This window comes from Toxotes jaculatrix, chromosome 11 (genome assembly GCF_017976425.1).
Source record: "Toxotes jaculatrix isolate fToxJac2 chromosome 11, fToxJac2.pri, whole genome shotgun sequence".
Lineage (NCBI taxonomy): Eukaryota > Metazoa > Chordata > Actinopteri > Toxotidae > Toxotes > Toxotes jaculatrix.
The window spans coordinates 4206229-4231759 of record NC_054404.1 but is presented as its reverse complement, the minus strand read 5'-3'; the positions used below and the strand labels follow the sequence as shown (position 1 = coordinate 4231759).

The 25531-nt window shown below is 43.6% G+C and overlaps 1 protein-coding gene across 3 annotated transcripts in view; it reads right to left on the bottom strand.

Moving 5' to 3' along the window:
• Positions 1-25531, bottom strand: part of ehbp1 (EH domain binding protein 1) — a 129348-nt gene that overhangs the window by 19577 nt on the left and 84240 nt on the right. The window contains exons 17-21 of one of the 3 annotated variants that reach the window (XM_041049983.1): positions 23718-23765; positions 20943-21097; positions 17291-17429; positions 16469-16569; positions 13893-14016 (exon numbers count right to left, since the gene is read on the bottom strand). In XM_041049983.1, the coding sequence (XP_040905917.1) occupies positions 13893-14016; positions 16469-16569; positions 17291-17429; positions 20943-21097; positions 23718-23765 (567 nt within the window). The remainder of the gene's footprint in view (positions 1-13892; positions 14017-16468; positions 16570-17290; positions 17430-20942; positions 21098-23717; positions 23766-25531) is intronic. The other 2 variants (XM_041049984.1, XM_041049985.1) reach the window with 2 other exon arrangements.

Below are 25531 nucleotides of genomic sequence, written 5' to 3'. Positions count from 1 at the left end.
CACTCCCTAACCCATTAGGCTGCTGTATCACCACTCCATGCTTGTCAGCTCACTTTAGCTTTAGCGTCAGAAATCCCTGCTCTCTCCAACGCTCTACAAGAACCATTTAACTGAGCTCTAAATAAGATGATTTTCAACCTGTCCCCACTTAGCTTGGGGCTGGAAAAGGAAAATCAGGGGGCCTGCCATACACCATTTCTCAATTACCTTTCTCATTATTGTCACCCGAGTTCATTACTACTATTATCATCCTCCCTTTTCTGTTGCACCCCCCCACTTTAGGCTAGCTTAGGTCGTTGTGGCTGTCGTGCTGGATGAAGAGGAGGAGGAGAGCGGTAGAATCGAGAGCTTTCTGCAAGGCCAGAGCACTTCAGGTAATTAATATAGCAAGAGGGGGCAGATGAGAGGAGACGGAGAATATGCGAGTGTATGTACGCCTGTGTGTGTTTTTGCCCAAATGCCTGATTGGGGAGCTCACCTGCCGATACCCCCTAAAAGGTATTTCATTAGCGAGCCTTTTACCATACAAGCAGAGGAACAAAGCCTCGGTTACGCCTGTCTCCACTCCAACACCGCGGGGCCCTCCAGGACGCCTGTAGATGTGTGTGGGAAGAGTAAAGAAGAGTGGAGGAGCAGAGAGGAGAGGCGAAGAGAGGCTATCCCCGTTCATAATCTCATGACAAAAGGCAAAAAGGCATCATCCTATTAACAGCGTGATCTTCACCAGCTCATGCTAGCTCCTTTCCACAGGGGGCTCTCTTTTATTATTAAGGTGAGTGGGTGATAGGGAGCAGGAAAGGCGCCCGGTGCCTCCCTATTAGCTCTGGAACAAGAGGAGGTATGAAGGGGGAGAGGAGAGAGGAGAGACCCCATGCTAGGGTCCCGCTCGGAGCCTTTTTCTCTTCTTCAGAATGAGAGCTTTGCTTGGACCTTTGGGGGCTGGCTTCTATTAGGCCTCAGTGATACAACACAAAGTGGGAGAGTTTCTTCAATCAAACACCTCAACGCCTGCAGTGATGCTCACTGGGAAAACAACCCCAGTTCCACCTGTTAGACGGCTCACCTCACTCCACAGCTCCCAGTATAACATTACACGTTAGGGATCAGCCATTAAAGGAGTGCTTGTTTTAAATATTGTGAAAGCTGCGGCGCTACCTGCTCTATTTGTGTATGTTTCTTTCATGCACAATATAACTGCAACAATACAGTACATTGTATGAGCACGATGAATTCAGTGAAAGACATTTCTCTGCTGCTCGTTTCTAACTGCAGGATCTGCGGAGATGTCATAACATGTTGACTCAGTGATAGCAGTGATGTTGGGCCAAATTTGACAGAAGCAATTACTTGTGTTAGTGTTTGCATCTCTTCATCAACTCTGACGGTTAACGAAAGAGACTTGAAGTATTGAAAAGGTGGGGCGAAGGGAAATTTTTGCACTGAGCTGGGTATCCAACAGCAGCGTTGCTAAAACAGACTGTGTGTATGTGAAAGAGGGAGAGGGAGATTAGTCTGTTGTTCTGTTTGAGTGTTTTGTTTTCTGCTCAGCGGGGATGCTTGCCTCTAGCCTCAGGTTACACTGGAGAATTGTGGGAAAAAAAAGTAGCCTGAGCTGTGTCTGTGAATGACAGCCATGGCAGGCTTGGTGTTAAAATGTGCTGAAGACATGAAACTTCATACAAACACACAGGAAAAAAAAACTTCCTTTGTTGAACTTTATTCATACATTTTTTATGAATAAAGTTTTTATTCTTTGAGAAAAAAAGCTGTTGGACTAATTTTACTAAATTTACCTTTGACATTACAAATGGTTGTAGCTGATTTACATATAAATTTGGGACGTTGGTAACAGAGACTGAAGCTTATGATGCAGGTGAACATGTCCCAAGGGTTTTAACAGTAAACGTAAAAACTTAAACGTCTTACTCTGAGCGCCAGGCCAAATTCTGCTGGCACAGTGACCAGTGAAAATGTGGCTTCTTTATCTACCCACACTAAGAGGCTGTAAATGAAATAAAAAGCAACAATAGGGACATCCCAGAGGGAGGCACATTAAATGAGGACATGCAACAGGAGGAGAGGAGAAAAGCTTCAGAGCGATTTTACCAAACGTGCAGGTTCTGAAAACGTGTCTGGGGTGTGCAAATCGTGAAAACACTGCACTACGAGATATTCCACCAAAACTGTCTACAACAATTAAACCAGCAACAGGGTTTATTACTGTGATTAAGAGTGTGGCAACATGTACGGGGAAGAGTACTGACATGGTGTTTATATGTCAGTCACTGATGTGTGAAAGGTTTTCTTGTACACAGACAAGAAAACAAGAAAGACCACTACTGAACTGTGCTACACACATACAGATAATTACACTGTGGGAGGCTCTTTTTTTCAGTCTAATTAAAAGTAACAAAGATAATCTTTAACTTCTTCTAGTTTAGTGATATTTTCTGAATCCAACTTGAATTTTTCATTGTGTGTGCAGCAAGTCAGTGGTCAGACTGAGTCTGCAGCTACACCCACTGCTCTACTATCAATTTATCTAAATGTTATTTGCTGCAGAGATAAAACAATCAGTTATAGATACAAGAACTGATGTTCCAGCTGTGTGACTAACTACTGCTTCAACTCACTCACTCACTCACTCACCTGAGTGAAAGTCAGCGTTTTGCTAACTCAGTGAGACAGAGAGAACTTTGAGGGACCTTTAAAGGTATGGCAAAAGTACAGACTACAGATACTCTAGAGATGCACTCCTCCCGACTCTCTCGCCTTACACCCCCCCCCCCCTCCCCCACACACACACACACCTCCTCTCATCATCATCGTCCTCCATTCTCCTCTGTAGCCCAGTAAAAAGCCTGTGATGACCTGGGTGTGTAGCTTATTAACCTCTCCATCAGTTCTTATCAGCCAATGAATAGCCCAGTCATCTGCCCCTCCTCCTGAATCTCAGGGCGAAAAATTTCTCCTCACGTCAGGGCTATAATTCAATCCACACACAAATCTTTTAAGGAGTGTGCACATACACACTCTTTTTCTCACACACACACACGCACGCACGCACACACACACACACACACACGCACACGCACGCACACGCACACGCACACGCACGCACGCACGCACACACACACACACTTACACACAAAGAGGGAAGGGGATCAGTGGAAACATTTTGTCAACCTTGGTCCAGGTGGGCTTCCAAGACTGGCATGGACCAGATGTTACTGAAATTATCAACAATCGGAGGCAACAACAGAAGGAGTGTATATGCTGTATGTGTGTGTGTGTGTGAGAGGGCCAGAATAAATTAATGGCTGATTTCTCCCCTTGCTTTGATGGCATTAAGAGCCCTCTTCTTCTCAATGTGCCGCATTAAATGCTTTTCTCTCCTTCTCTCTTTCCCTCTGTCTCCCTTCTTTTTTTGACAAGCAGGGCCACCCAGCAGAAAGCAACTGATGCAAAACGCCAGAGTAATCCCCCCCTCCATCCACCACCACCACCCCTCCCGCTATCTTTAGTCTTTGACACAGTAGCCATTATCTGTGGGATTTAGTTAAACCAAACCTTCATGTATTTGTTAGGCCCTGGGTTCGTTTTCTCCTCTGACTGCTCTGCTTGAGTGTGGCCAGGCTGGAGGGGAGTAGGAGGGAGTTACATCATCAGGAAAGCAAGCTGGGAGCACATGAAGAGGGGGTCTACAATGCCATCTAGCTGGATCCCGCTCAGGATGTTAAATATGTTAAAGTCTGAGCGGAAATCTGAAACCTGGTTTGTTCTGATGGCTGAAAAAAAAAACCCCATCCTCTACAGAATTTAAAAGCTGCAACACAATAATTTTACTCGCCTTGATTAATTTTATAAAAATCACACAGATCATATGATGCATAATTTCTGTCATAATATTAATATTATGAATCTCTAAACTAGAATCACTGTAATTAATCCAGACAAACATAAAAAGTAAATTATCACAATTAAGAAAATGTTCCATGCTGGTGTCCTTCTTAGAGATAGATCTGACAATTTATCATAATACATTAAAAAGTCCAGTTGTAACCCAAACACAGACAAAGGTGTGTCTTAAAAAGAAAATGCTGACTTTTCATTATTTCCAGATTCCAGATTCTTCTATCAGCTCGTGTTTATGAAGTCATGCTAAACACTGAGGCCTTCCTCTCTGCCACATGCAGCTACAGAGCTAAAAGCTGTGATATGGAATCACTGTTGAAACTCGCAGATAAGCCCGGGCTCGGTGGGGCTAAGCTAAGGTTAAGCCAGGTGGTTTAGTTCCCTGAGTATGTGTTTACACACACACTGAGGTGTGAACCATTTGGGAGGCTTAGAGGGGCGGAGAAACACGAGTTGATTTAGTGCTAGTGTAAACCTCAGTACCTGTCGATGGTGTTGATGGGGGGACAAGCTTAACACAAACATCAGCATAAATCTGTAGGGATTCCGATGCATGGTCAACATGGTTTAGGGGAATATACACTGGTATAGCAGGGACAGGCATAAAATTGCACAACGTTTATGGTAAAGACCAAAACTGCCAAGTATCGAGATCAGACAATGAATGTCTGGTCAGATTTTTCATGATTTAAATCAAAATGTTCCCAATTTCAGATTATTTTATGCAGACGTAGTCCTGGAACAGTTTCTTGTGTTGAGAGAACATTTTCAATATTTAAGAATTCTGTCTTTGTGAACTGGAAAAAAAAACCCCAAAAACTTCAAGCTACTTATAAGGCAGTTGAGTAAGAGAGAAGGGTGTAGAGAAATTTCTGAATGAAAAAGTGTGAGTGTGTGTGTGAAAGAGAGAGAGAGAGAGAGAGAGAGAGAGAGAGAGAGAGAGAGAGAGAGAGAGAGAGAGAGAGAACCCCCAGTGGAGGACCCCCCCCCTCAACCTGCTGACAGACAGCTGCAATCTTTTTAGCATAAGTGGCTCCGCCTGCTCCATTAGCAAAGAGAAGGAGGAGGGTGTGTGTGTGTGTGTGTGTGTGTGGGGAGGGGGGAGGTCGACCCCCTCTGGGGTAGATGTTAGAACAAATTTGAGGGGTGTCATATTACACGCCTTGTGACAGGAGGCCGAGGGGACGTGAACGATGAATTTGCTTAATGAATTAATCTGTGGACCAGTAATGGCTCTGCTAACAACATTAGTCATCCTTCTTACACGTCTGTGCTGGGACTCACTAGTTTTTTTCCCCCCCCTTGCTTCTTTCTGTTACACAATCATTTCAACCTCTCCTTCTTCATCCTCACTCCCCGTCTGTCTCTTCTTCCTCTCCGAGGTTTGCTGAAGGGCAACACGTTCGGTCCTCCCCTCTTTTATTATATTTATTATAAAAATATTTTTGGTAAAAACAACATTCTCCACTGTTCAAATCTTTAGAAATGAAGAATTAAGTCAATTTAACATACTATACAAATATACATTGTCCCTAATATGTATGTAAATGTGTCAAATAAATCGCCCACCCACCCCTTTCAATCTGGAATAGCATTACACTGCAAGTGACAGCAACATCAGGCTGTTAATGCCACTAGCCGCGGCTTAAGCTTTGATTCAATACACAAATGCAAAATTGCTGTGTTTAAATAGATATTTAAATGGAAATGTATTGGGAAAGACAGCTGTTGGTATTTGTAGCCTGGAGTGTTCATTTCAATGGGAAATAAGGGGGAGTGTATGTGGGGAAGGGGGGGCACTGATGACAAGGTAGCATGGCGAGCAGCTGTGTTAGCAAGTGAATGGTGTAATTACTGGCCAAACCTCTGCCATTAACCTGCATTGTCGAGTGCTACCACACCCGTTAACATGAGAAAGCCTTGATTAATTGACTGCAAGGCTGAAATTCAATTATGTCATTGGGACGCAGTTTGTAAACTAAATGATAATTAACAAAATAAAAAGCAAAACACCAAACGTTCTATTTGGAGATGGAAGCAAGGTAAAGTTTACATTAACAAACAAACATGAAATTATATTCAGAGGTGGAGCAAAACAGGTGGATTAACATGTGACTGCTTCACGTCAAACTGTTTATTGAAAGAAGGTTTTAAGCTACGGCACCAAAAAAAAAAACCCCAAAATATAAATAAATAAAACACAGCGGCTCTGGTTCGTTTGGTTGTGTGCATCACTGTGCTGCTAAAAAGTGTGTTTTGTAGCTGAGCATTCAGTACGTACTCTCTGCGGGTGTGTGTATGTGTGTGAGCATATCCAGTCTGTTTGTTAATGTGGAACTTGTATATTTAGTGTCTGTGTGTGTGACGACGTGTTTGGCAGCATGGTTTGTTGGACCGGCTGCTGCACGGGGTCTCAGGCAGAGAGGCGGCTGATGAAAGCATTGGCGGGATGCTCCAATAAAGAGCAGATTATCATAAGCGGCCATTGTCCACCTCCCAGTTCTCTCCAACAGCCCCGCACGCCCCCCCACTTACTCACCCCACTGCTGAAAATGCTAATCGGCCCTATCGCTGGCAGGCTAAGGGAAGAATGAGTGCCTGGTCCAAAGAGTGGCCCAACTTTAACTGATTTAGAGGAAGTGAGAAGAAAAAAATATGGCAACAACAAAAAAAAAAAAGAAAAAAAAACTGCAGTGACAAAAAAGAGAGAAAGAGAAAGGCAGACAGAAATAAATATGACAAAAATAGAGGGAGCGGTAGAGGAGAGGTAGCCCACAATAAAATCCTGCTCTAGTTTACCAACAAATTTTACTTTCACATCTCTGGGCTGTGGCGAGCAACTACAACCCCTTCCCCTCCATCACAACAAACTCCCTCTTTCCCTCCCTCCCTCCCACCCGTTGACTCCATCCACCCAGCTCGTTTTATCTGAAGATTCTCAGACAATGCCTAGAGGATCCCGTTCCCTAATCTTCCTAAAAATCCCCCTTTCATCCCCACTGTTAAAGAATGTATGAAAGGCTGACACCGAGCTGGAAAAAAGAAGGCGGAAAAAAAAAGAAGCTGTGCACATCTGGGAGTGAGGGTGGTGTCACTGTGCTAGACTGGAGGAAGGGGGGGGGGACCAGAAAGCGCAAGGGAGGCAGGAGCTCGGCATTGGTCGCTTGCGCAGAGTCCTTGCAAGATGACTAATTAAATTGTTTTGCTGCTCAAACATTAAAATGGCCGAGGAGATTAAGGGCATGAGCGGGAATGGAGTGTATATATGTGTGTGTGTGTGTGTCGGGGTGAAGGAGGGGTTTAATCTGTGTTCTGACCCAGCTGAACCTTGGAGTCACACACACACACACCACACACACACACACACACACACACACACACACACACACACACACACACACACACACACACACACATACACACACACACACAGAAAACAAAAAGCTCAAATCCTTTGTTTTGTCCCCTCAAAGGCAAGAAAAAGGCAATGGGTTTTAAAAGAGTGATCCCTAGATTTCTTTCCTTCCCTATAGGGAAGAACGGTGCATTTGCTCCTGAAGTGAATTCAAGATGACCACAAACACATTCCACTGTGGTCTAATACAAAACCATTCGATTGAGAGCGAGTGCTCTTTTCGTAACCCTGACAACAACAACAAGAAAATGACCAAAGGCTTCAGAGAGGAACACATCTTCTTTTGGCTGTGTCTATCTCAGTTGCCATGAGCTTAGCTTACGAATTGGGTCTGTGATTATGGATAAACAATAGTTGCAATCTCTCTCCGCTCAACAATTTCAATCACAATTCACAGAGCGGCCAAGCCTTCAGCGTCGCCCGAGTTTATTTTCAAATCTACTCTTATTGAAGATTTCGGAGGAGAGCCGTGTGTGAAACTTAATGTTGTGGAAGAAGACCAACAAAATACAACGGAGGAAAAGGGGAATTGTACAAGGCAGCACCTGAAAAACAAAGTAAACACTGATTAAAGCCAACACCAAATGTCTGTCCCTCCATCTTCCAGTCTGTGAACTGGGGAGGGTATTATAGTATAAACACTTTTTCCTCTCTCAGTGCTGAAAGATTAGACTGGTTATCCCATTAAAGTTGGTAAAATGCCATTCTTGTGTCTTTAAGCTCTCGTATAGGAGGTCAAGATGAGTCTGCCTGCGCTTACAAGGCGGGCACGGATGTAATCTGTCCAAAGTTACAATAATTAATGTTAAGCTTCTCCAGCAATACGTTTGTAAAAGAACTGGTCCTGATAATATACTTAAAGCTGCACGCGCTGTTTGTGGTGCTGCGACGAGACAAGGCAGGGCTTGATGTGCATGTGTGTACGTACGTGCGTGTGTGTGTGTGTGTGAGTCCCTATGCCACTCACGTAGCCCAGCTTAAATATTTAGTTAAACTATAAGCTGATGCTGCCACAGTGCTGGATTAGGACGACAGGCATGGGGAAAAAAAAAAAAAGAGTGAGAGGTCGGCTCCCGTGATGCTAAGGAAATATAAACATAACATATACACTCAGTGACAATGATGCCTGAACGCCATGGCCATTAGCGTTACAAGTAGAGGATCTGGGAAAACATTACCAGCCCGGAAAAAAAGCTTTAAAAGAAGAAAGGAGGTGATCTTAACCCATTTAATCCCTGACGACGTCAAATGAAACCAACAACAGTCCTGGTAAATGGATCAAAATTTGCCTGCAGGCCTTAGTTTGGACAACTGGGTTTTAGAGCCACAGGTTGACATTTTAGCAATTGACGTTCTGCAATCCTCCACATAATCACAAACCAAGCCAAAGCAGCCAGTAGCTGTTCCCAGTGTGAAGGCACTGACAGTCCGTTCTGTCCTCTTCTCAGATACTGAGGAGGATAGCCTGCGTGTGCAAAGTACATTAAGCTCTTGCTGGATCCCTCCTTGTGCCATTCTCCCCTCGTCGACTTGCAGACACAAAGGCAGATTAAAGGAGCGCACGCCATAAAAACCCTGTGTCAATCTTATCGGCTTCGAGTGCAATTTTTAAACATATGTTAATCTGGGAGAGCGAAAAACTCATTCTCTCCTCTCTCTGCTTGTTTATCTCTTATCAAATGCGCAGTAGGTGAGGGGCAGCTTTGCGGTGCGGCTAAGTGCCATTATTTGGATAATTGCGTCCATTGTTGCAGGTTATATAGCTATTTGAAATGGGAGGTGTGCGTAAATAGGTGCAGAGGCCAGGTAGGGGGTGGCTGAGATATATTCAAACAGGGGCAAGGGGATTTTCTGCGAAGGCTACATGATGCATTTGAATGCTTCTTCATACCTCAAGCTGAATTTTCAATAAGGAGAGTTTGATATGTTTTTCTGTGTAACAATACCTTTAGAAAAATAACAATGCCAAGGTCAGAAGCATTACATGCGTCGGTAGAAACACACAAAAGATGAATGGTATCTTCATGCTGCTAAGAATCTGCACAGAAATAAAACCCATAATAATGATGCATTAAAAAGTTCAAGCTTTATAAAAGTTTCATAATATACTTCAGTAAAGGCAGCCATGGAATAATATTCTAGTCAGAATGAGTAATATATATGTAATGAATACACAGAGTCTGTTCAAATGCACTAATAATCTTCTCATAAAATCAATAAACTCTTATAAATAATCTGTCTGTTGCAGGAGGTGAGCGTTCTCCTAATGTTGCATGTGTGAAGGACAGTGCTCCCAGTGGTGCAAGAATAACAAGTTCATTAGCCGAGAGGGGGGGCGTCGCAGGAATTCAAATTCCCCCCCGACCCGGGCCTGGCCTCTGATTGGCTGGCTGCGTCAGCATGGCGAGACTCATTAGAGCCCAGCAGTAATTAAGAGTTGTTAGAAAGTGAATTCTCCAACTGCAGATTAGAAAATTAAACTATTTACTGATTACATATTAATAGAAGACAACAATGGCGCTTGCCATAAGCTTGGAAGGCAACCAAGGAATAAATCTGTGTACTTAATTACCATAAACAATGGGGGCATAGAAATGGAGTTTTATGCACACTCCCTCCTGTAATGTGTCTGATATCAGAAGACACTTGACAATTCTTGTTCAATTATCTCTATTATTTAATGTGCTGTGAACTGCCTCTGAGTAAATAAATTAACCACCCCAATTACTTTGGATTCATCTGGGGAGGGCCGTGGCGTAATAGAAAATGCAGCAGAAAGCTGCATTGTGCCCAAACCAGGGGAGAGAGAGAGGGGGGGGGGGGGGAATGTGTGAAAAAGGAGGGAGAGAAGGGGGAGGGATGAGAGAAGGGAAGGAGAAATAGAGATTCACAGGGATAAAAAGGAACAGAGGAAATAAAAAGAGATGCAGAGGGGCAGAGAGGATTGAGAAAGAAAGAGTGAGAGACATAAAAAGAAAGAGAAGAAAAAAACAGAAAGAATTATTTTGATTTAAAAAGCGCAAAACAAAGAAGTGACAGGATAAGTTACTTAAAAGGGGAAGAATTAAAAAATAAGACCATTAAAGACCCGATTTCTTGTGAGAAACATTATACATGGACGTATGAGCAACATGACAAACTCTGTATATTGAGAGGGGGAAGAAAGAAAAGGTTGGAGGAATGACAAAGCAAAAGCATGTGATATGAAAAGAAAGGCATATTGAGGAGCAGCAGAGCACAGTGGATCTTCCCAGGCTTTCTGCTGGTGGAGCAGAGAGATGAACAATCAGTCATGGGTCAGTCGGTCTGTCTGTTCACATCTGCCCATCAGTCCTGCAGCGCTGTGCGCTACCGCAGCACCACTGCACACTGAGCTCACCCAAACTTACCTCAAGAGGTCTGAATCATATGATCATATGCACTGCTATGCCTATGCACAGCCACCCTGCTCAGAAAGTCTGCTGAGCGTCTACGAACAGACGGCACACAGTTCATGGTATAAATCACCCGCAAACACCTTATTAAAAACACGACTAAATCCCAAAATGTTAATATGGGAATAGTCAGTGAAGCACATGATACAAAGAGCTACAGGTACAACCTCCTCTCTTTTGTCTTTATGAGTTACGTTTCAGATTTTCAGTTGCTTATTATATTCTCTTTTTCTGAGATCACATCTGAGCTCCAGCTCAATTAAACTACTGGATGGTTGCTGTCTCAGATTTGCAGTTGTTTTGTGTTTGATAAGCACATGCTTCGGTTTGGGTAGGGTAAAGGAAAATTAAAGCTGACAGTAGATTCGCTGAGAGGTTGCTGATGACAGCCTGGCTTAGAGAAACATCAGCAACAGAGGCTGAACTGAGGCTGTTCTCACATGTTAATGGACGCAGAACTGCGTGATTATGTGTGAAGCCCGGTGCCTTTAAAAAGAAGCCTGCATGCTCGGTCAACCTTTCCAAAGCATGGCTCTATCAGACAGAAAGGTAGATAATGAGGATGTCAGGACACAGAAGTTGGGTTTTAAGTGATTGGCTCAGGCTGATTTATATCCAATTTGCCTTGATAGGAAAACGTCCCCAGAACATTTATTGTCAGTCAAGGAAAGTGCTGATTAAGATTTGAAGAAAGTCACATTCTGTGGAGTTTTGTGGACTTTGTAGGTCCACAATCGAACCAGGTCCTTCTAATCTAGAGACATCTAAGTAGGTACTGGGGAAATAAAAGGACCTACAGACACTGGCAGACCTTCAGCGGTGTGGCTGGCAGAGTAAAAAAAAAAAAAAAAAATTTGCTGGTAGCTGGTGGTAATTTCTCACCATGTCCCCTAGTAAAGAAAAGGCACCAGTCAGATGTGATAGATCAATAGCGGATGTTTTGCTTACAGCCAATCAGCCGCAACTTCAATCAGACATTCAGGGTTCAGAGGAAAATATCTATCATCTATGACAGCCTATAGAAAGGTGACCTCAGTTGCCGAGGTGATAAAGGTTACTTTAGTGACCACCTGTCACTGGCACATCTCGCTCTGATGCCTCCAGACCTCGGCCTAAAGGCACAATCCATAACCTATTGGATGAGTCTCTGGGATAAGTGCTGCAAAATGAGATATGGAAACAGAAATACACTTTCAGGAAGTGAGCAATGTGCTCGATATCATGTGGCGAGTTTTTTTTCACCCCTTGGTGCACTGCAATGCCAGTGTGGAATTGGTGCCAATTTGACGGTGCCCTAAATACTGACTGATGCCTCACAGCTAAGCACGGCCTTTCCTGCATGCACACTAAGACCTGACAGACTAATTCTACGTGTTTCATTGCCGTTGATGATAATAAATGACTAAACGTAGCGCTTGGAAATGATCCGTTTTCTAGCATACAGCAGCCACCATATCACCCATATACAATATATACACTGTAAACATCAGCCAGTACTGAGTGTGTTGCTGAAACCACATTTTCTCAATTTCATTCCCCACTGATATTGTAAGGGGGTGAAAAGAAACCAAGGTGAATTTCTCTTTGTTATATCCTTTTATTATTTTGTCCTCGCCTTCCCTGTTGTCGCCCTCTACCTTTTCTGGTGGATCACATTTTTCAGGAGGGGACCTCAGGTGTACACACACACACACACACACACACACACACACATATATGTATAAAAAGAGAAATCTTTATGGCTGAAGGTGTTTGGAAAATAAATAACCTGGCGTCTTGCTGGCTAGCAGCTGCTTTATCAGTGGGTGAAGAAGAAGAAGGAAAAACAGCCCTTCAGATTGACACAATGGCATGTGCTCCGACAGGGGAAGAGGGCACAGAGGCAGGGAGGGAGGCAAAAGGAGGAAAGCGAACACAACAAACAGAGGAGAGATAGTCTCGATATCAGGACCTAAATGGGATGGAGAAGGTGAGCGCAAATCCCTCCGCCCCAGTTTCCTTTTCTAAAAACCTCCTCTTCTATCCTCCCCTGTGTTGCTTTTTTAGGATTTCGGGGGGTAAATCCACCAAGTTAGGCGCTGATATATCAGAAAGAGCATGAGAGCAGCTACTAAATTACTACAGCAAATACTGTACCTACACTTTCAGAACATTTGCAAACATCAAAATTTAACACTTCCTGGGACCATGTTTTTTTTTTTTTTTTTCCAGCAGCATTCTTGGGTGAGGGATGGGATGGTTTAGTATCACAAATGGGATGCTATTCTCCAATTTCAGTTAGGGACTTAACGGAGCCAAGGCCCCTCTTTTGGCTCGGCAGACTGTCTCATGTCTTAACAAGGCTTTACCCCCGGCCAAATCTTAAATAAAAACCTTCCGAATCCGGCTCCGTACGCCAAACCAGATTGCACTTTGTATGCGCGGGTGTGTAAGCATTTGTGTGTGTCTGTCGTGGATTTGTGAACAGTGTCAGTGCTCATGTTGTGTTGCCTCGTGTTTTTTTTTTTTTTTTTTTTTTAAACATTTCTTTGCCTCTCCCTCTCTCCTCCCTTTAACTCACCCCCGTCTTTCCTTATACAGCATATCAATGAAGGCCAGATATGTACTAGGGGAAGGAGGGTGTATGTGTGTGTATGTGTGTAGCTGTGCATGGCTGAGCGCACTGTTCAATAGTGTGGAGGCTGGCTGGCTGGCTGGGGCCGCGGCTGGCAAACGGCTGCAGCGGAGACTTCGGCTTGGGCTCCGCTATCGCACCCAGTTATCGTTTCCCCCATGAAGGGCTCCCTTATCACCCCAGCCCAGAGAGGTCTCCCTTCTTCTCCCATCCCCGAGACACACACCCCCTCTCTCTCCCTCCCCACCCACCCTTTCCCTCCTTTCTCCACCTCCTCCTCCTCCCTCATCCCCCCCATCCCCTTCTTTCATATCCACCCAGCGCTCCGTCGCTCAACATTCAACCGAGAGGGAGGGAGGGTGGGTGTGGGGGGCTTCAAAGATTCTCTCTCACACAAACGCACACATAAACACACACACACACACAAACTCCCCAAGTGTACATGCGTGTGTATGTGCGTGCGTACGCTCAATTTGCCAAAACAGTTTTTCCAGTGTAATTGGGCTTGGGGTACCTGTGTCCATGAGATAGCGCAGCCTCTTCTCCACGCGAGCTGCTCGGGCGTCTATGTGCCTCTGCTCGCTCTCCAGCGCAGACAGCTCCCCAACCACATACTGACTGGTGTCTTTGAACGCCTTCTGTCAACCAGAGAGAGAGTGAGTGTGAGAGAGAGAGAGAGAGAGAGAGAATGGTTATGAGAGAAAAGGAAGAGTAGTGCGATATAGCATTAAACAGAGGCAGAGAAAAAAGGATCGAGGGACGAGGCAGAATGAGGGAGAACAGAAACACAGTGATGGAGTGAAGCGAAAAGGTGAGGAAGGGATGGAAAAAAAGGAAACGATGAGAACGAAAAAGAAATGAAGAGAGAAGAAATAAAGCTGTGGGAGGAAGAGAGTGAAAATGTCTGAGCAGTGTCTACAAATCTTCTCTACATAAAACAAAAGAGAATTTCCTCAGAAAAGAGTTTCATTTCACAACAGATTATACAAACAGCCAGTGACTAACTGTTGCTGTTTCTTCTTTTGACTGAGCCGAATCTCTCATATCTTCAAAACCACTTTATAGCTGTATCATAGTTTTATTTATAATTTGTATTTTAAAAGAACAGCTAAGCTCTACGAATAAGCAGATTAATTAAATAATCATTGGTCACTTTACTTATCAATAATTGATTAACATAAAAAAAAATAAACACGCTTATACTGTGCCATACCTACATCAGGGGGTCTGATCACAGTAACTCACAGAGAACTGACACAGTTATTCCAAAGGATTACTCATCAATAAATAATATCCCTAACATCACGTTCACCTTATGTCTTTCAGTTATAGCTTCCAATACTCAATCCAGAATCAATACTTATGTTCCTGGTTCCTTTGTCATTTTATGTTAAACTTTACATTTTTGGTAGTGGACACATCCTTCGTGTGGTATTTACCTGTCTGCAGGTTAAATGTCTCCACAGTCCCTTAAACTAAACCTCATGTTCAAATCTCCTTAACCCCACACACACACACATTTCAGTCGTCCAACTTCTCATACACACAAACATCAGCCACACCACAACTACACATACTTGGACACACACACACGCACACACATACCCACGCTCAGCACTCTATAACCATAAGCACTTAATACACACTCCATTCCTGACCCCTCTTCACCTCTGTCTCCTGGCTACTTGCTATTCTCCAGAGAAACTCCTCTGAGTGAGGAAAATGTTTATTCAAATTCACCACTGAGGATGCATCCGAAAAATATCTCCATTTTATTGCTGATGCACTTCATTTTTCTTAATGGGCAGGAGAACTAGTGAGCAGGAGAGAGAGAAAGTTTTTTTTTTTTATTTCATTCCACCCAGGCCAGCACTTTTTCCTGTACTCTTTCCAGTGCGTGTGTGTGTGTGCATCTGTGTGACTCTGTGCACATGTGATTTGTGCAAGTGTGTGTATGTGTGCGTTGATTCCCAGCAGCCCCCCAACCGCCCCCCCCCCAACTCCTTCCTCCTCCTCCTCCTCCTTGCGCGCTCTCGCTCTATCACCATATTTTTCCTTGGCAAATCAATTTTACACATGATCAGCCCACTCCCCTTGCCGCGCTCAGCCCAGCCGTAATTAAGAGGAGGGAAATTACCATATATATTATATTAATGCAAACATCATTCAGCAGGTAATTCTTGGCTGATCGGGATAATGGAAAGGTTGAACACCCATTAACCCTGGGGCCCAGGCACTGGGAGGAGGAGGGTGGGTGTGTGTGTGTGTGTGTGTGTGTGAGAGAGAGAGTGTGTATGCGCATGGGACTGGGGTGGAGGGTGTAGGGTCGAGGGTAGGAAAGGGCTGCATGGGAAGAGAGATTCACCCCATGGTCTCCGGAGGCACCCACATTCGTATGCGCGCTCATTGAAATAATAGCATGCTTATAGACACACTCTTTGTACGCACAAGTTCAAACACAGAGCTGAGAGGAGAGTGGCAGGCACACAACTTCTTCGCAGAGACACACACACACACATGTACACCTCTAAATGGCAGAGGCGCTGATATCTACCATTGTTATAATTAAAATGGCAGTCCGTTAGATCAATACTTAGATGTCTGTGCAGAGAAGAGAGGACAGCAGAGAGAGAGGGGGAAAGTGTGAGTGTGTGAGAGGATGAGAGGTGGACAAGGTGAAGAGGAGGGAAATTTAAGAGGGAAGAGCTCACTGACAGATTTATCAAAGACAAGACAGGAGAGACAGGAAGAGAGCTGACTAATAGGAAATAAAAAAGACCAAGAGGGAGCCCATTAAGAGACACAGCCCCCATCCTCGCTTCTGACCCCCAACTCCCATTTTTTATTTCGCCATTTTTTTCCTCAGACTTGATCATCTGTCCATTACACAAGCTTCATGAGGCTAAGCCTTCAGGCAAAGCAGACCAAACACAAACCAGGATATCACAGCATTAACTCCTATTTTTCTCACAGTACAGATTTTTAAATTTTCTTCTGCTTCTCCTGCCAGTTGTTGTAGGTGGGATAAGGCTTTAACTAAACTTTTTTGCAAACAGAAGTGTGATTTAGTGGGGAAAAAAAAGGACAAACCTCCTCTTCAAATGGTCTGCGAATATCAACCTCTGTCGGCGAACCCCTGTCCTCCTCCACCCTCTTCAGATCCTCAGGAACAGACTTCTGTCTCTTCACCTCTGGAGGATGGGTAGATGGACAGATGGTAAGCACAAAGAAAGCAAACTCTTTTGCAATTAAAAGCGAAATGCAGACAGAAGTTGAGGAATGTAGTAGACCTAGTTGTCCATGATCTGTCCTTGCATATAAATGTTGTTTAACATGTTCAGAATGCAATATTAGTGGTGGAGTCAGTGAGGCGGAAGCTCCCCTCAAGTCCAAAATAAAATTTTACCATTAATACATTTATTTCTACTTTTTTTTTATTTACTGTGTCTTATGCTGCTGCTGTTGATATTCTTAAGCAGACATCTTTCAGAAAGTTTGCTATGCTCCTCTTCAGCAGTGACGTCAGTGTCAACCTTCATTTCTTTGACTGAACCAATGAAAAACTTTAATTTCTCCATATAAAACGTCTCTCTTTGTTTATGGATGTGCGTTGTTCTTCCTGAGGTGCTCACAGCTGACTGATTCTGCAGCTTGTGGTTGGTCTTTGCTGTGTTTGCTGTGAAATCTTAAAATGTGTATAAAGACCTGAGGAAATTCTCATGTTGCAACAAACAATTGAGAGTTTAACTGTTGGGCAAAGGGAAGAACTGAGCCACTGCCTCTCAAAATGTCTGTGCACGTCCCTGCCACTTACCTGCTCTCAGGTGTGAAGTGTTACTGTGTGCAAACATACCTCCCTGGATAAATACTGTACCCATTGTGTGTGTGTGTGTGTGTTGTATTGCGACCCACCTGGTCTGCTCTCCACATACTGACTGAAGGACTTCAGCTGCGTTTTCCGGACTGCAGAGTCTTTGTTGAAGACGACCGGGCTACGCAACCTTTCTGTTGCTCTGCGCAGACGCTCCGCTCGCAACTCCTCAGCGTTATTCTGCCAGACACACAAAAAAGTGCACTCAGTCTCAACAAGCACTAATCTGTTTACACTTCACGTTACTAGAAAATATGTCGGTGCATTCAGCAAAGATCACTTGTAATTTTATTTGAAACATTTAAGCTATTCCAACCACAGAAAGAGCCAAATCCTAAATGTACAACTCTGTCGTGAAATGTGCGAAAGAAATAAATTCAACTTCAGGAGGCACACACACACACACAGATCATCTCCAAACACTTAAAAAAGAAAACACACACACACACACACAGGATGGAGTAGCTGGTTAAACTTCAAATTATTGACTCTAAAAAAACAATGTCAGCAATTAGTCTGCCGCCTCTCCACATCTCGTCTATTATTCTGTCAGCCTCTACCAGCCACTTAGATCTGCTCTCAAGCCTTTATTAAGCAGCCGTTTCAGGATTTCACAGCTGCTCTGTGATTACTCTGACCAAAAACACGCACACGCAACATTAGTGCACATGTAAACACGTGTGTGCAGGCAAACCTGCCGACAGGCCATGAGATAAGTCTGGTAGAAGTTGATATGTTAGCTACATTGTTGTTTGTGTGAGCACCTCTCCTAACACACACACAGACACACACACACACACACACACAGACACACACACACTCACTCAGTCATTCTCTCCCTCACTCATGAGAGAGACAAAAAGGAGGCAATTAACTTGACTTTCAACAAAACCCCGAGCCAGAAAATATATTCAGATTATGCAAAATGCAAAAAAACGCTATTGTTTTCAAAGTGAACATGTGTTAAAAAGCTACACGCTCGCTTCTCCCACTATCAAAAAACGGCATGCAGAAATGTTTTATTACCAGGCCTCCAAATATGCCAAGCCGAGTGGAAAAGAAACCGACTCGGGCTAAGATTGACGTTGTGGCAACGCTAATAAGACGGCGAAACGTGTAATAAAGTCGACAATTAGGGCAAACATGTTCCACTGCTTGAGACAGAGGGAGATAGTCAAGCAGAGCAAGGACGACTAATAGAGACAGTGTGGGCGGGGAACAAGCTGCAGACGGGGAGTTGTTAGTTTAGCTTCAGATTATTGACTTTCAAAAACAATGTCAGCAATTAGTCTGTTCTCACTTTGTTTTGTCTATTAGTCTGTCAGCTTCCACCAGCCACTTAAAACCTCACGTCAAGTCAAATGGAGGCAAATTTATTTATGAGGCGCTGTGCACAAAATGCCCAATTAAACATTTTAAAACATAAGGCCAGAGCTTGGATATGTGTGTGTGCATGTCAGCCTTTGGGGCAGCATCAGGGCAATAGGTAAGAACAGAGTTTAAAGTCCTGACTGCAGGAAAAAGGGACAAGGAGAAAGCACTGGCAGGTGAAGTGCTAAGAAGCATCAGATGCTTTTTACTTCCTTCCTAAGTAAAACTCAACTGAATCTCCGCTGCTCAGTTTAATATAAATGGGAAAATTATGTGAGATTTCTCTAAACAAATACTTCTGCCTTCTGCTTTCCTTCTCATTTTTCTGCATATTTGAACAATGTTCTTTGCTAAAAGATCTGTTAAGATGGATGTTTTTTTTACTGTACTGTAAGTTCCTGTGGACAGGAATCCATCAAGTGGCCGGTTTTATAAATATTTAACATGTTTGTTTAAAGGAAAAGTGTAACGATCACTGATAATTGGATGTCAAAGGATTTATTGGATTACTGTTGCAGTCTCTGTCATATTTTCATGAGAAGGATTTTTTATTTATTTATATATTTTTAGTTCAGTGACAGCTTAAAACTGCCAGCCTTTGCAGTATGTGCAGGGAACAGTTTATTTAACAAAAGAGTAAATCCCTGAGGAGACTGATTAGGACACTGAGGCTGTCTGTCCAATTATTACTCAGTGTTTCACTGTTGTGAATCCCAGTTGTTCACTGAGCTACAACCGGAGGTTAAACAGCTGCTGCTTGAAGGTTAAACTTGCTGCCACATCACATACGACTAGACTTTTATGAACACCACACATGAACACACCAAAATGATGATGACCAGAGACAGCAGCTCCACTGGCCTTCAGCACCTTCTTAACAACTAACCATACAATGTCTTTCTCTCTCAGTCTCTCCCTCACGCACACACACACCCCTACGCCCACACGGAGAACACCTGCCCACTTGGCTGCCCCTCTGTCTCTCTTCTACGCTCTGGGACAGGCAGATATTGGGTTGTCCCCTCCCTCCCTCCTCCCATCTTACTCTCTTTCTTTCAGCCTCTCTCTTTTTCTCTTATCGCCGCTATCATCGCTGTGGTAAGCTGTGGCAGTGGTGATTCAGTGCTTTTGGTGTGTGTGAGTCTGTGAATGCGCATGCAGGGGGCTGCGTGACTAATGTTGCAGTCTGCTGAGCGTCGCATGCCCTTATCGTGCACCACCGAGGCTGCGCATACACACAATTGCTAATGAGAAGGAGTGCGAGTGTGTGTGTGTGTGTGTGTGTGTGTGATGTTCCTGCAGGTCGTTCCACCCGCCTCAAGGACTTTTGGGATGTCCAATCCTCTTGGGACAAGACAGTTTAACCTTTTTTTTTGAAAGGACAGAAGAAGTAAACTGACATCTGTACATACACAGACACATTTATCTACATGTGCACCCATTAAGACATAACTGATTTGTGTTACTTGTGTTGAGTATATATCACATTCACATTTACATCTAACTGTGGACCATTAATTAAGTCAAATATTGGGTTGACCAAGAATCTGAATGTACACACTGCCAGGTAAAGGGTTTCAGGTTTGGTCTGGTGTCAACCAAATGGTGAATTTACTTCGGTGAGGGTCAAGTGGCAACGCACGCACACATACACGCTCTTCTGGCCATAAAGGACTAAGCCTTTTAGGCTTTGAACACAAGAGGGTGTTTATGTGAATTGATGATCAAAGACACCCTGTGTCGCCATAAGCACAGAGGGTTTTGCTTGTACTGACAGCCACACGCACGCGCACACACACACACACACACACTTTATTCCACCTGACATTCAAAATCAATTAAACAGATGTTAAGACTGGTCGACTGCGTTGTTGGCTCAATATTCACATCAGAAGATATAGACGCATGCAGCCACAACAGCCCCACCCCCCCACCTATCCAGACGCAGAGCAACTGTCTGAAAAGGTCATAGTCAATAGAGGGGACGGCTACAGGTTATGTAGAGCATTATGATGCCACTGTGTGTGTGTCATGGCTTTAGACAGACTCATATGGACACGAGAGGGATAAACTATAGTCTCACATGAAGTGGTCTAGCTGACTGATGTGTACACAGGGTCAACCAGCGGACAACCAGAGTCAATCGGACCTGATTGATCGAGCTGACCCTCTGATGGCGTGGAGAGAAGGGGGGAGAGAGAGGAAAAAAAAAAAACAGAGAGGGAGACAGATAAAAGGAAAACGAGATGTAGAGAAAAAAAGAAATAAAAAGACAGAAAATAAAGATAGCCAGAGGGTGTTTTGAGGTGAGTATGTGCGTACCTCCAGTCCTTCTGCAGGGCTGAGCGGGGAGGTGGAGGAGGCAGTGGGTGAGGATGAGGAGGAGGTGGAGGATGGGGATGAAGGGGAGGTGACTCCTCTTGGGCTGACCTCCACCAGCTTCTTCAGCTTGAGGTCCACATGCTTACTGTTGGTACCTGGAGAGAGGGACAGAAAAGGATAATGAGTACAAACAGTGTGTGTATACATCAAAATATAAAAGTTTGAAATAAACTAGTGTATACAACACAGACATTTGGATCTAACACAGGCACTGAACATCACATAGGAGCATGCACACGGACACACACACACGTGTGAAGAGATACACAGCATATATACTGTATATATATATATGATGACGATGTATGGAAGATAGAGATCTGGACAAACTCAGCAGCCTTAAGTCCTGTTTGTACTGCAGAGAGCTATCGAGGCACTGAGTGTACAATGATGGGACTATCACCATGGTAACCACAGGGCAAGATGGAGGGTTAGAAAAGGACAGAGGGTCTCGTTTTTCTAAGTGTTTGTTCTCTCACGCTCTCTTTCTCAAGTGTTTAGAATATTTCGTTTTTCCCCACTGAGGAAAAAAAGGTGAAAAACCTTCATGACAGTAGAATTTCTAGCAGGGCTGTTACGTAAGACTGTATTAGACTGTATTATTGTGTGTTAGCTAGGGCCACTTACACCTGATAAAGAATCTACATTTCTCTCGGTCTCCTGCTGCACAAAATCCTTTTAAACTAATTTTATTTATTGTTCTTTTTGAGTCTGAAACTATCTCCCAATGAAAGCTCCAGTTTCAGGGGCCAACATATTTTTACATGAATACTGAAAGAATCGTCTTTTTATTAAAACCTTTACTGCTTTCAGCACCTTTTGCATTAATTAACTGCAATTCTCTTGCAAACTGATCCTTCTTACTCCATCTGTCAAACCCAAATTCATCCTTTACTTTAAATCCAAACAAATGAAGGACAATGTGTTTGTTTTTTTTCCATGTCCTTCTCTTTTCCTTCCTTCCCTCACTGCTTCCTCAGTCCCTCTCTCTCTCTCTGCCTTCCAGTAGTTTTGTACAGCTTTATTTTCCAGGGACTGGTAACCACAGCTCCCCTGCCAGGCCAGACCACTGCACTGAAGAAGATGAAAGAACAGGAGGGCAACCGTTTCATGTGTCATCTCCCCCCGTGACATGCACACACACACACACATACCCCATGATGCATTCATACAGATGCCAAACAGAGACACACTCTCTTGAACTTGGAAGATATGAAGAAACGCACGTACAGACTCATATACATATACAGCACATGCAAAAACACACATGAACCAAACACAGTAGGGGAGTAGAGGAGGTGGGGTGGAATCACCTGGGCTCCTGGAAAATTATGACAAAAACAGAGCATTTTTTTTTTTGGTGTGGGTGGGTGGGTGGTATGGGGGGGGGTCGTGAAGTGTGGTATCAGCTACTTTAGTGGTACAATCGCCACCATCCATTTCTTTCAAGAATACATAAAAATTACCACCAACAAAGAACAAAAAAAGAACACGGTGAGAGAGAGGAGGAAAAAAAAAAAAAAAACAAATAGCGCAGAGATATTGTACTTCAAAGCTGGAGGAAGCATTTGTCTGTTTTCATGTTTGTTTCTTCTGGTCCCTCACTGTACTCTCACCTATCTCACATCGGCAGGAAATTGAGGAAGCAAAATAAAATAAATGAAATACAAAACAAAGTAATTAGTTTACCTCTGAAGATTTGAGCAAATGCTTTCCTGAAGATATTATTTTATTTTTGTCTGGGGAGCACTTTTCAGAGTTCATTAATTACTACTTAAAGAAGTTTCTAAAGAGAGAAAAAAGGGAAAAAAAACAACAATAGTATGGCTGCACTGAACTAATGTACGGTTTACTGTTTTAGTTCCTCCAGCGTGAAACACCAGTGAGCATAGAGCCAACAGGACGCAGAGAACAGTGAGTGGGAGAGTGAGTGGATGATAATTCATGAAAATGCACTGTAAGATGGACAACCTGCAGCTAGGTGAGGGACTGAATGACAGAAGACGGTGTAAGTGAGTAACATAGTGAGTAAGTGGGTGAGTAAAGCTTACATCAGACTGCCAGCGTGTTCAAATTTTGATGAGGGCAGTTCAAGCTACAGGACTGATCTTGAGTAAATGAACTGAGAAGGTATACTTACTGGGTAGAGGATAAAAAGTGCGGTATCACATTAACATCATGCATGAAAACCCCAGAAAGTCTGGGTGTGATCTGTCAGTATCACAAAAATCTTCAGCATTCCTTCTAGGCCTTGTTAGTCTCATCACACTGTCATCTGTCCTGTCATGTGACCACGAGGCAGTGCATGGACATTCACATTTGGGTATATTAGCGAGTGAATGAGTAATGAATGAGGGAGTTGGAGAAACTGTAAATGATTGGGGCACATGTGAAAGAATAATTGAAAACAAACCACTGAATAGGAAATATGTAAAAGAAGGCACAGGCAGGTGGATTGGTTAGTTAGGAAAAGGCAAACATGACAGTGAACCATGCAGCTTCAGCCACTGATTTTACCCAGAGAGGTTAGCTCAGAGCTGGGGTTAGTAAGCTCCAGGGGCCCCTGGGTGCTGGAAGTGGTTGGAAGCGCGGCCTCCAGTGGCAGTGGGTTAGTAACCAGTGCAGACGCAGATGCGGACGCAGCAACAGAGTCATCATCACCACCACCAAAACGAAGCTTCTCCTCCTCAGCCCTCCCCTCTCGCTCATCCTCACCCCTTTCACCATCATCCTCATGATGCCCTCTCATTCCGTCCAGAACATCTGTGGGTACGGAGTGGGACAGAGGGACAGACGAATGGGAAGGAAACATGGACGGGAGTGAGCCAGGGAGAAAAGAAATGAAAATGAGGATAAAAGGACGAGAAAGTAAAGATGAAGATGTAAGGAAAAGCCAGGACGGATGTTAAAGGAATAAAAAGCCAAAAGGACGACAAAGTGCAGAGGGGAAAAAAAAATCTTGGTTAGTTTGTGTTAACAGTCTGAATACATGTTAAGGTATACGATTCAATAATCTTATTCCTGAACGTCTCAAAAGCTGTAACCCTGTCTGTTTGCAAGTTTAAGTTCTCTTTTATATTTAGTGCACTCATGGCAACTTTTAGAACTGTGAGTGATACAGTACAACCAGCCAAGCTAGAATCTGACCAAATTCATGGTATGAAAAGGCAGCAGACTACACCTGAGTCACAAGGAGGGACTGATTGATTGGTGTCTGTATATTTGTGTGGGTTTATGTGTACTGGTGCAAAAGCATCTGACGCACAAAGTGAAACTGAGACCTTTGTTTAATTTCCCTCATTCAAAGATCTGTTGCCAGTCTTTCCTTTCCCAGATAAAAGAGGTAGGGCAAACAAAAACCTCAAAAACATGAAAGCACTTTTTTCCCCATTAAGTCTCCTGAGGGGCTTAATAGAACAGTGTCTCTACATTAGGGACAGAAGAAAAAAACATGTTAGAAGAAACTCAAATGAAGACCTGAGCAGCTCTAGCTGCATGGATAACCCACCATGGATTAAAACAAAACAATCAGTAAACAGCGTCTGACATTGCAAGCTCCCTTCTCTGCTATTTACTCCTTGGTGGGGAGAGGGACAGAGAACAAAGAGGGAAGGAGAGAGAATCAAACTAACAGCATTTCCTGGTTTTTTTTTTTCTTTTTCCTAATTTGCTAGCTGCGATGCGGAGCGTGCTAGCAAGCGCCATTCCTGCGTGGCTGGCTCGGGCCTAATTAATGGGAGGCCATGGTGATGGAGTTTGGAAAGTTTCTTTGCGGGCAGACACTTGGAGGGGGCAGCCCGGGCTGCATTAAAAGGACCGTGAATGGTGTTCAGAGGAGAGAGGGAGAGAGGGAGAGAGAGAGGGAGTGTGGGGGCTAGGATTAGCCGTTCTGCTCGGGAGGCCTTGTGTATCACAGCCCACAGCATTTCTCTCGTCTCCTCACCTCCTCCTCCTCCTGCTCCCTTGTTCCGTTCTTTCCTCCAACTCCATTTTTAATGAGATCAACAATTAGTCCAATTCAGAAAAGCTGAAAGAGCAAATAAATCAAGTGCTACTCTCCCTCTGCCTCACTGTCTTTCTTCTGTCATTCTGCCTAACAAGTCACTGATCTCAGTTCTTGTTGTTGAGGACGTTAGTTTCAGATTTGTTTGCTCTTCCCTAATTAGCTTTTTTTTTTTCACGAGTCATTTTTTAAGCAAAAATGCCAAACATCCTCTGATTCCAGCTTCAGGAACAGTGAAGATTGTCTCCCTTTTTTCTGTTGTATGTGACATTAAACTGAGTGTTTTGGGGTTTTGGACCTTGAACAATAGAAGATATTGTAAGAGGTCACCTTGTGCTTTATGAAACTTAAACAGGCATTTTTCTTTTTTTTTTTCATCCTTACTTTTCACTTATATCTGACTCACCTAACAACAAGAGGCCATGTCTCAGTGTTTCTCTCTCTATGTAACCCTCATTCTACCAGTCATCCTCCATCACCCTTACTTTTATAATATCAAGAGCCTTTTCCTCTCCTTCTCCTTGTT